General features: G+C 40.2%; 1 protein-coding gene across 1 annotated transcript in view; it reads left to right on the top strand.

Annotated features, from left to right (window-relative positions):
• LOC138011875 (tyrosine kinase receptor Cad96Ca-like) overlaps positions 1 to 12500 on the top strand; it is a 40705-nt gene that overhangs the window by 10958 nt on the left and 17247 nt on the right. The window contains exons 2-3 of the mRNA XM_068859109.1: positions 3362 to 3478; positions 4044 to 4228. Coding sequence (XP_068715210.1) covers positions 3362 to 3478; positions 4044 to 4228 — 302 coding nt within the window. The remainder of the gene's footprint in view (positions 1 to 3361; positions 3479 to 4043; positions 4229 to 12500) is intronic.

Here is a 12500-nt window from a genome sequence, read left to right as displayed (position 1 = left end):
CAAGCCTGTCCACCTTTACGGGCGTGACCGGCCGACTGTGTAAGACTTGAGCCATTCTTGGGGAGAGGGGCACGCTGTTGATTAACGGCGGAGCATTGACTGGCTGGGTGCTTGGCACCACATTTGAAGCAAATATGTTCGAATTTGCAACCACCACAGTATTTTCCGGCGTGAAAGGACCAGCAGGTCCCTTTGGGAAAGGACTGGCGAGGCCGGGTGCGTGGAGACCCCATATCCGGCTTAGGTTGCGCGGGTTTGGCACGAAAATTTATAACCGCCTTAATCCATAGTTCCCAATGAATGGTATCCCAAGGGTACTGGTCAGGGGCTGACTGTCGTATGTAACGAAACTGTTCGTCGTAGAAATACCAGTCGCCGGGTTTAGTAGAAATGTCGCGAATAATCTCACTATATTTCATTAGCCTAGGTGTCTCGTTCGGGAATTTCTCAGAAAAAATCGCAACGAAAATATTAAAGGCAGACAGCCATTGCAAAAAGTTGTGAATTTTCTTGAACGGCTGACATCGCTCAAGGGTCAGACGAGGTTGACTTGACGAGTTAGACGAGGGCGTTAAACAGACAGAATATCTATCCTGATTAGGGGAAGATGTGAGAAGGGACCCAAACTCGATGAATTCGTTAGCCCAAATTTTAGCTTTAAGCTTAGGGCTCACATTACTCCCTAGAGCCACCGCGATACTTGCGAAGGGTTCTCTATGAGCTGGCAACGAAAGCGGCTGTGCCGTGAACTTGGAATTGGTGGCCGTACCTTCGGTGAGCACGGAAACTTCATCCTGTACCGACGCCTCTACAACCTCCGTAGTGACCGGAGTTGGTGCTTTGACCTGCCCCAGTGCCTGCTGGACAGCTTGGGTGACAGCGAGAGATATAGTTGCGGACAGAGCTTGCACGTCCACCGTCATTAGGTTCGGGGGAGGCGTTGCAGTAACTGATTCTGCTGTTTCCTCGGTGAGCTCTGAAGCCCTTGGCCTTTTGGATTGCGATCGGGTGGTGGGTGCGGAACGCTTCTTGGGTGGCATAACTTAGCGATAAGAACATGTCAGTTAACTTCCTGAGACTATCAAGGTCTAAATTAAGATTGCTCCGAGGGGCGGTAACATAAAAACGCGATGGCAATGTAGGAAAATTATCTAGCCAAGATAAAAGGGTGTGAAAAACCAAATTCCAAGGAAGATTAGAAATACAGAGCACGCACAGGCTACCGAGTGAATAGGGCACACCCTATAAGAAGTTAGGGCGGCCGGATAAGGATTGTACACTCGTACGGCAACTGGCGGCAAAAAATTGCAAAAAATAGTGCTTAAACCGCATAAAAACAAAATCATAATATTCTGGGTCCTACCAGAACCAAACAACTAAAACAGTGTACAGCCAGTGTCATGATCAGATAAGCTGCAACGCTAAACAGTAAAATCAAAGGCTGACACGCAGCCAGTGTCGCGCGCAAATACGCAACGACTAAACATTAAAATCAAAGGCTGACACGCAGCCAGTGCCGTGCGCAAATACGCAACGACCAAACATTAAAATCAAAGGCTGACACGCAGCCAGTGCCGTGCGCAAATAAACCGCAACGACTAGAATAAAACGACAAAGGCTGACACAAACAGAATTGGGCTTGGTCCACAAATTAACATTACTGCATAACATTTGAGCGAAAGGAATAGTAGCAACAAAGAATTACTGGTTGCCATCGCTAGTAAAAACTCGAAGAGATTTAAGTACCGCTCCCCGGAGACTGCGGTATAACTTAAATTGCCCCCTACTATTTAAGTGAATGCCATCCGCAGAAAAGAAACTATTGCATGCCCTCCAAAAACCCCTATGGCCCCAGTATATGGCATAAGGGATAGGCTCCAAGACCACCCGGAGATATCGTGTTAAAATATCGACTCTTTGGTTGAAAGCCACAGCTGCACGTCGACGGATAGTCTGGCATACGCATACACCCCATACGCCGTACGAATCATGCAGCAAGTGCACAAAATCCTCCAAGGCAGAGCCCACTTGCAAAGGAGGACAAGATGTTAAATCATTAGTGCCTAGTTGCACAATAACTATATCTGGGCGAAACGAGTGAAGGATGTGTAGATCGAACTTGACCGTTTTAGCGATTGTGCGCCCCCCAATTCCATGCCAGCTAATGAGGGCGGACGCCGACAAATGGAACGTTAAATCCAAATGCCCAGAGTCACTTTCAATGAAATCATGTAAGCGACGAATAAACGAATGGCCTAGAATTAAAACGCGAGGTGTACCCATATTAGACTACCCATCGGAAGAGCTCCGGAATTAAGGGAAAAGAAATCAAAGTGAATGAACTCTAGAAATAATGCAAGACAAAATAACAAAGGAACTAAAGGGAACTTGCCTGAAAGAACAATACAACTGAACGCTAAAAGGCAGAGAAGTTCTTCTTGCGATGATGGCAATAGTAGAAAGGGGCCGCGTGTACGAGATAGCCGACCTTTTGTACTTAACTTTAACACGCGCCCATTTTTCATTGGACAGGAGACCTCCATAAATGCCAGATTAGAGCACAACCCGCAAACTGATAAGACAACCGGCGGAAATGCCTCGCGATAAAATAACATTATGCTTTCGGTCAACGGCATAGTGTTTGTTTTTAATCCCAAATCCAGCTTCTGTCGATTAGTATTCAATGAATGGTTGGGTCGGGTCATACATGGTGTTTCATTTCGCTGTCTCGGTGTTTCGCTGTTTCGTGGTTTAGAAATGCCCCAGAAGTGAACATTTTTGACAGCTAAAGTAGTTTTTACTCAGTACACAAAGCTTGAGCATTTATAAATCGAGGGGAATGGATGGACACTAGAATGAACTGTGACCGAAATAGGACAAGTTCCCTGATTTCCTGTATGGGAAATATTTTCGAGAGTCATGTAGCAGCTCTCGTAACGTATAACGTGATTGGTTCGCTACCCTAGCCAAAACCAAAAGGCTAAACAATTGAAACAATGACTTAGACTTAAAAACAATAGAAGCTGATTTTCGAAAAAAATATGTCTATTTATACACTTCTTTTATCAGAAGTGTGACAGGTGATAAATACAATAAAAATTAGCAAACAAAGCTAACGTTAGTTTGTTGAAACACAGCAAGGGCAGTGTTTCTAAGTCTGCACTAAATCAAGCTTCTCAGGGAGACGTGTGCATAAGGAAGAGGATTTGATGCTGTAATTATTCTCATGCATTAGCCTTTGTTCCATGCTTGCTTCAATCCAACCGCGACATTACACATACACCAATCAGCCGAATATTGAGGTGTACCTAACTAGGGAACTTCCTTTTTTATTGTATTTTGATCTAATTTATGATTGCAGCAACTTCAGGGGAGGAAGGGCGAAAGGCGCTGATGAGAGAAATTGGGTTAGGAAAAGCTCTTGCTGACAGCCCCCTGCCAAATGTCGTAGAGTTTATTGGCTGCGTTACCACCCAGAGTAAGGAGCCATTTTGTTTCTGTTTTTATGCACTAAAAATAATTATTGATATTTTACAAGTGGCACTAACCTCAAATGTCAACCCACGAAAACTGTGCTATTTTCTACAGCCATTGATTGGGTCTCTTGACAAACAAAGATAAGTTATCTTAGTATTCCAGACTAAATCACCAGGAGTGACTTCACTGCTACCTTTGATAACATTGATAACAAGGACGTATTCAACACATAGTCCCCAGGTGACGGTCCATGTATTAGCCCAGATGTGGACCTGGTCCTTGGACCTCTCCATGGAACCAGTCTATTATTATTATTATTATTATTATTATTATTATTATTATTATTATTAGTATTATTATTATTATTATCAGTATTATCATTATCATTAATATTAATATTATTGTTATTATCATTATCATTATTATTATTATTATTATTATTATTATTGTTATTATTGCTGTTGTTGTTGTTGTTGTTGTTGTTGTTGTTGTTGTTGCTGTCCGGTGATGAGGCCGAGCTTGCAGTAATAAATACATAACGGTGAACGACCATCTCTACCACACAGTACATCCAATTTTGATTATGGAATACTTGCACTGTGGAGATCTACTGGGCTTTCTGAGAAAAAGCCGTGGAATTGTTGACAAGTATTATCACGGACAAGGAGAGGTAGCGCAGTTGCGCACATACGATCTGGTCTCATTTTCAAAACAGATTGCTACAGCGATGGGGTTCCTGGCATCAAGAGGGGTAAGTAAATTATGCGAGGATCAAGCAAATGTTCAATAATCTGTCCTTTAAGGTACATTGTATGTTTGTCAACGGTGTGAGGCAAATACAGTGTATATTCAGATTTCAGACCTGGAAACCTTTAAACCTGTGTATTCGCGTCCATCATTTCTACCTGAACATTATAGGGTAACGGGTAAAGGGTAAAGGGTAAAGGGTAAATGGTGAAGAGTATAGATTTCTATCTGAGGTTTGTCATGCTAGATTAAACTTCAACATTAGTTCAATTTCTTCAATTTTCAACAACCTGTCTCGCGACCAAAGAATTACCATAATGGTAATTCTTTAGTCGCGGGACAGGGGGGTACATTGCAAATTTGTGGTGGTCCAGCTATTAAATAAAACTCAAGAATTAATATTCGATCTATTGCCTCTTAATTGCTACTACAGTACCCTTTTAGATTTCTTATCACTTATCACTCCCCTCGAATATGTACTTAAAATAAAATGATCAATTTCTTTGATACTGTTATGCCCGTTCATTCATGACTTTGTATGGGAAAATATAAAATTATAAATGCTAAAATAAGCTTTAAATGTAGAAATGAACTTCGCTTACCTCTACGTACAGTTGTCTTCGTCTTCTCTGTGAAATCGGAGGGCAAACTGTGTCCGTTTTAGACGGGATTGTGGCTTACGAATTTTTATGTTGTCTTTAGTTGTCATTTCCCCTCATAAAGGGAAGATCTCGTCCCACAAATTGCTCTCGCATGACAAAGCAACGGTCCGAATCGCCATGAAAACACCAACGCCTTAAGGCCAGATAAATTTCCTATCACATCAATAGGAAACGTATCTGGCCTTAAGGCTGTGGTGTTTTTATAGCGATTCGGACCGTTGCTTTGTCATGCGAGAGCAATTTGTGGGACTAGATCGCTGCGACTCACCAGCCTTTCTTCTCTTTACGAGGGGAAACACAGGGCGCTCACACAATGTGTGTGAGTAACCGATTGTTATTTTATAGTAAATGTACTGGATTTACCGTTTGCTTCACCTATAACGATATTATATAATATCGCTAAGTATGTATATCGCAGGCAATGTTAAATAAACGTTGAATCACGTTACCTGTTGTATATAATGGTCCTTTTGCCTCAAAAGTGGTTTTTTGAGCGATTCTGAAGGATTTTGAGTTCGCCGTTTACTGTTCCTAAAAATATCTAAGGATTTGCATGGGAATCCCGATAAAAAGCTTAAGAGTGCCTGCCTGTAAGAATCAGACAAATTCTTAATTTCGCGGCAAGGGTCGAAAATTCGCTTTGGCTCATATTTTTATGGTAGACAGGCTAGGGCATGATAAAAACTACTGGGAACTTTTTTTGCCAAGATATTCATTTATTTCAAATTACCAAATTCCTTTAAAGTCGCCATTTCACGCACCATTTTATTAAACCAGTTTGAGAGCCTCGCATGCAAAAACAAATGATTCTTCCGTCTTTAAAACAATCAAATATTTTTGTGTAATGTTTAAATGTGTGCTTGGTCGATTTTACGGAATGTTGCGTTGTCTTTTTGGGTGCAAAATAATTAAATTTCGAAGACATGTATTTCATTCACTTGAAAGTACTTCGTGAATATAATAAATTTTCACCATGTGCGAAACCTTCAAATGGATTAAGCTTCTGGTAGTTAAATTGCAGAAAAATGGTTTACAGATTCCTGTAAAAATTTATCTGGGCAAATGATTGTGAGCGACGCGAGAGCTTTTCAAATTACGTTAAAAATGCAAATATTTGCCCCTCCGCCGTCAAATTTCAATTAACGGGTTACACATATATTTTATCATGCACCACATGCCTTGACTTATATTAAGTTGAAATAGACACAGAGATAATAATTTTGAAATGTTCTAACCTTATCTGCTGTAAGAGGCAGGTCCAAAAGCCGATTTAACGCGTTTCGCTCACCATTTGTCGCATTTAAAGCAGTATAGTTTCCTTCTTTTTTACACAATGTCCGATCTACATTACTAATTTTCATCGTATTTAATGGTCGAATACCATCTTTGATCTTGTTTCGGCGCTTATGATCACCACTGCATCTAACTCAACAACGCTAAGTCATCTGTGAATAGTTGCTTACTTTGCACTACACCAAAATACTATCACATTTGAACGTTTGCTGTTTGACCGTCAATCCTTTGCAGTGCTTCGTTATTTGTTCGTCACGCAATGTTGTCATCCCATTTTAGGGGGTAGGGGTAGGGCAATTTCTATCCTGATACGTAACCACTTGGAGCACACAATCTTGTTGATTAGGAAGAGAGTAAAATAAAGGAATGAAAAGAATGACTAGTTTAACTTTGTCTCCTCAATTGTCATCTGTTGTCATCTCTTAAGCGACCCGCTACCTACATTGAGTAACACTCTAGGGCTAAACTCGTTCCTAGGTCTTTTCGCGCTGTGCAAAATTTCTTTGATTACTTTTTCCCAAACAGTTTGAACGAAATCCGAAAATTCACCCGAGTCTCTAAATTTCGCAGCTTCCACAAAATCACACAATGCAAATACAAAACGAAGGCGTTTTTTTTTTTTTTTTTACAACTTGGCAGAATTTGTTTTCAAATACTTTTGCGGACAGTCGGAGCTTTTGCAAACTTTTTTTGTTTTCTCAAATAGGCCACGTTCGATATATCAATATTCTAACATGCTCCAAGGCTTTCGGGTCAAAATTGTAACTTTTTAAAGTTTCTTTTGTCTCTCAATTCCCGAAAGAGACTTGGACACAAAGAAAACAACACCAGAAAAAGACGTTTGTCCCGAAAGCCTCGGAGCCATGTCAGAATATTGATATATCGAACGTGGCATATTGCTTTTCGCAACATGATCATACCATTACCCCGGTACCATACGCATCATCTTGCGCGCGCTTGTGCTCCCCTCCCGCTCCCACAAGTGCTCTTTTGGCACGACAAATCTTTACAAACCCCTACCCCGGTTCGCAGTTTTTCTCCCGCGTCCGAAGCCACCCGATCTCCGCACGGAAACAAAATGTCGCAAAATTACTACCTCAAGCGTTTTGTGAGATTCCGCCATACCAATAAAGAACTGACGAAGGACAGCCATAAAGAAAAAGCAGATATTGGACTAGACCAGGAAGAACTAGCGCGTGGTGGGACTACTTTGTGAATGAAGTGGTATTACCTGAACATTTATTTCACATGTGCACAATTCCACGTCCAACTCGTTCTTATCGCTTTCGAACCTATTAGTTTGGACAAATGAAGCCAATGGGAAAATTAAACGCTAGTTTGGGCGAAAATAATTTGCTTCGTTTTCTTCGAGATCAAAACTTATTAGTATGGTCGGGACCTGAGTTACAGCTCTTTCTGGGGTCTTCGAGGCAAGTCCCTCACGTATTTAAAAACACAAAGGAGATTCTCTATTCCTGCGGTGATGATCGGGGCTCTTCAAGGAAAACTTGCCCCTGCATAGTGGATGAGGTCTGTTGGCCCCAGCTCTCTATGTTGAAGATTGCGTTTCAAAGTGATTCGTTAAAACTGCAGCTACCAACTAATTTCGTCAGAAGATCTATGTAGGGCTTCTTTCGTTTAACGTTGATTGTTGAGATAAAAAGCTGATAAAAATTACATATGTCTTGGAGGATCTGCACAGAAAACTTTGCGAGTTTAGAGCAAGCTGCGATTTCACAAATGTTATGCGTATCGTACATCAGTGATCGGATGCTGCAATGATATTTCTGCCATGATTTCGTTACTCAATTCTTGTATGTTCTGTTCATGAACTTTATCCAGCTCTTCGGCGTGTTCATCTTCTTCGTCCCCAGATTCAGCAGCTTGGACAACTTTCTTTGAATCAAGGCGTGAGAAGAAACTTACAACTTGCTGAGAAGTTAAATAACTCGAAGCATCAAATCTAGAAGAGCCATCTGCGTTTCTAACTTTTCTCATTGACTTGGAAACATTGGAGGGATCAGCTTTCTTTCCAGTCTGTTCGCCGATTTTGAATACTTCTGTCAGTTATTGTTTCTGGTTTTCATTCAATCGGGTTCTTTGAGTACTGGAGGATTTCAAAGCCCAGCCCATTGACAACGATGAACGGGAATCCGGTACCTTAGCTGTACCAGTATCCTCTACAGGATTATCAACAGTGGCAACACCCTGTTCTAGTTTTTATGCAAAGGACATCATTGCCTTATCGAGAAGCGTACACTACTACGCTACTCACTATCTATCACAGAATAGATACTGAGTAGCGTAGCAATTCAGAGATTTACGCCCTAGTAGATTTATATAACAACAAAAAAACGGATAAACATGCAATGAATTGTTTCACTTATCCTAAGAGTGCTCAATACAAAATGTGCAAAGCAAACTGCGAATATGGAAACAAATATTTGTATTTGTTTTTTTTTATTTTTATTTTTGTCATATTATATACCCCTACCGGTATACGTACCCGCCAAAAAGAAAAGCATTACGTGACGAGCTAATGATTGTGCTGCGGGAGCCGACACGCCTGAGGGCAATGGTCGCAATCAAATGTAATATGTCTAGCAGGTTTAGTACGTACAAAGCAAGCAACTATCTGCAAATCACTTAGCAGTTGTTGACTTAAATAGATGCAGTGGTGATCATATGCCCCGAAAGATGATCACAGATTATGGTATTCGACCACTGAATACGTGTGCAACGAACGTTGTGTACACAGAAGCAAACTTGACCGCTTAAAATGCGACAAATGGTGAGAGAAAAAAGTTAAATCAGCCTTTGGACCTGCCTCTTACGGCAAATAAGGTTAGAACATTTCGAAATTATCAGCTCTGTGTCTCTTTCAACATAAGATGGGTCCATACATCTGGCGCGTGCTTAAATATATGTGTAATGCAAGTTGACGACGGAATGTGAAATATTTGCATTTTTTATGTACTTTGAGAAGCTCTTGCGTCGTTCACAATCATTTGCCCAAAGAAATTTTTACGCGAATCTGTAGACCATCCTTCTACAATTGGACCACCAGAAGCTTAATCCATTTGAAGGTTTCGCACATAGTGAAAATTAATTCTATTCACGAAGTACTTTTAAGTGAAAGAAATACATGTCTTCGAAATTTAATTATGTTGCACCCAAAAAATGACGCAACATTCCCCCAAATCTACCCAATACACATTTACACATTGCACAAAACTATTTGAGTGTTTTAAAGACGGAAAAATAATTTGTTTTTGCATACGAGGCTTTTGAACTTGTTTAATAAAATGGTGCGTCAAATGACGATTTTAACGGAATTTGGTAATTTGCATTTTTCTTTGAAATAAAAGGATATTTTGCCGAAAAATTTAACAGTAGGTTTTGTCATAACCTAGCCTATCTACCATAAAAATATGAGCGAAATCGAATTTTCAACCCTTGCCGAGTTATGTTTGATAATTATGGGCAGGGACTCCTAAGAAGATATTTATATGAAAAAAGTCCCAACTAAAAAGCCTAACCTTATTGCCAACTTGGGCAATTTCCTTCCTGTGTGGTTATTTTCCAGATCCGACGCGATTTGAGCCATTTCTCAATTTCGTGGTTGTCAACAGTATAATAAAATGTCCAGGCTGGAAACTAAATTCTCAGGTGCCACCAATTTGAGTCAAATATTTCTAGATAAAATGTTCCCACGGTCACAATTCCACATCACAATCAATTGGCAAAGATTGAACTCTCATCAAGTTACGCACGTTGGAAATAAGGTTAGGCCTTTTAATTGAGAATTTTTTCATTATCTTCTTAAGCTTTTTATCGGGATTCCCATACAAATCCTTATATTTTTGGCGGCCATGCTCACACCGAGCTTAGGGCGCCTGTGCTAATAATAGAAAGACAAGGGAGGAATCCTTGTTTTAAAAAAGGGCTCCAGCGCCGGAAAAATTTTCCCCTAGAAAATCGTATCGTTCCGCAGCATTGAGGTCGAAAGATTTACGCTTTTTCTGTACCCGCCGATCGAGAATCCATCCAAACGGCCCGGAGCTAGCCGTCGAAGAAAATCAATATCCTACAGTATTCGAGCGGTAGGAATGCGTAGCAAGATATTCATGTGCCAGTCACAAACCGTCATGCTGATTGCTCCTTTCTAATTGGACAATTGTCTAACGTCGTCCAATTCCGGAAGGGGAAAGTGGGTGCTCTGTGGGGGAAATGACAAGTAACGACATAGTAAAAATTCGTAAGCCACAAACCCGTCTAAAGGGGACACAGTTTGCTCTCCCATTGCACAGAAACTACGAGGACAACTGTACGTAGAGGTAAGTGAAGTTTATTTCTACATTTACAGCTTATTTTAGCATTTGTAAGCTCAAAGTTAATTATATAAATCGTGTACCGAGCTTGGGCTGCCTGTGGAAGAATCTATTTATTTTCACAACGTTCTGCGCCGATCAACTCGAAAGTTCAACGTGGGCGGGGGGAGGCAAGCAAGGCCCGACCATTTGAACTATTGGAACTATTAATTAAAAGTGACTTGAAAATTGAATTAATTAAGTCGGACAATGTCAATAAGTAAGTATAAGCTGCTCTAAGCCCGAAACACGGCAAAGGTTGTTTAACGAGGGAACTGTATACTTATCAACAACAGAGCCTAGAGTGTTTACGACTGCATGTGTTGTTCAGTGTCGGTTGATTACCTCTAACAGAAACTTACAGCATTCAGAGCTTTAACAATGAAATTTAGGGTGTGAATAACGTACCATATTGTATTCTCTCTATAGTATGACAAAGACGAAGAACTTTTGAAGATCGTTTTTGTAAGCCAATCTCTCACAAATGCTACATCTCTTAATTTAAACTCTCCCATCTCGTCCAAACACATGCTTTATAGCTGTTAGTGACTTCGGCGACCGAAAAAAGAAATCCTGACACTCCCGGTTCAATTTTCCAAAGCTCGGGGAGGAGGGGGAGGGATGTTGAAGTTTCGATTTGATCGGCGCATTAAAAATCCCTTCTCATCAATCACCGAGGGTTACAAACTTAAGTACAAGTAAAAACAGAATAAGCTATTTAAACTTAAATTCGAACGAAAAAAAAAACAAAAGAAAGATCGCTATCACCAATGGGAAGCTTTATTAAATATTCCTGAGAAGTAGTGTCAGTGTGCATACATTAAGGTAATTCCTTAGTATTGCATTGCGCATCCCTACTGCGCACGATTTTCGCGTCATCAGAGCGCACACATGAGCACGTGCGCATACAAAACGTAAGAGATTTCACTCAAACTAAACTCGATAGCGAAATAAATGCTCCTTTTGTCTCAAACGAGCACGGTGACCCCCGATTTTTTTTTCCAGGTATTTGCTAAGAACAGTCTAATAAAGAACATATTTGAAGAAGAAATAGCGTTTTATAGTAGAACATTAATCTTTTTTGGAAAACAGTTCCGCACTGGGTGTATTTTACCTAAGGCGAGGACTTCAAGCTAACCACGGAACTGTCCCAAAAGGTGCACTATTCCCACAACCAGGGAATCAAAGACGGCGTAAATGAAGCAATAGTGCTTATGTCAATAAAAGAAGCTTTATTTTCAAAATAAAATTTTGTGTCTTTGAAGTAACAAAGACTTAATTCTGTATGAAGGTGATTCGAATTTTTAACGCTAAAACAGTAAAAATACCCCATTTTAAGAGCCTGCTGACGCATAAACAAGGACGGTGACCCCATTTTTTTATTGTATTTCTTTAATGTTCATATCATGAATGTTAATTATGCCAAGTTTCCAAAAAAGTTTGATAGTGCAACAATTTCAAGGGAATTACCTTAAAATTCAAAATAGCAACCGTCAAATGCTCATTTTCACAAAAACAACAGAATCCGTACGCTGTAGCGATTGTTGGCTCCAGTTGATAAATGATATAGACCTGCACAGCAAAAAAAAAAAAAAAGAAAAGAAAAAGAAAAACAGAACTGAATCTCAATTTTCCGTAAAAGAGCATCATTTATTTTAACAACACTTGAGGTGTAACTTAGGAACAAAATAGTACACAAATATAAGCGGTCGATACTCAATTCATCGTCGGTCCGTAACTTTGCCATGGCCGATGTTAATAAACAAGCGATTGAATGTTAAACACGTTAATTTTAACACTAAGTCCGAAAAAGTTGAATAATTTGCAAAACAGGCAAGTTACGTGCAAAACAAGAACCAAGACAATCACATTTGCGCGTCCGGAACGAGTGTCAACATGGTCGCACAAAACAAAAATTTAACATACTTCACCGTTGGATTCCCTCATTTCG

The sequence above is a fragment of the Montipora foliosa genome, chromosome 7 (assembly GCF_036669935.1).
Source record: "Montipora foliosa isolate CH-2021 chromosome 7, ASM3666993v2, whole genome shotgun sequence".
NCBI lineage: Eukaryota > Metazoa > Cnidaria > Anthozoa > Scleractinia > Acroporidae > Montipora > Montipora foliosa.
This window is presented reverse-complemented; position numbering and strand designations above follow the sequence as displayed.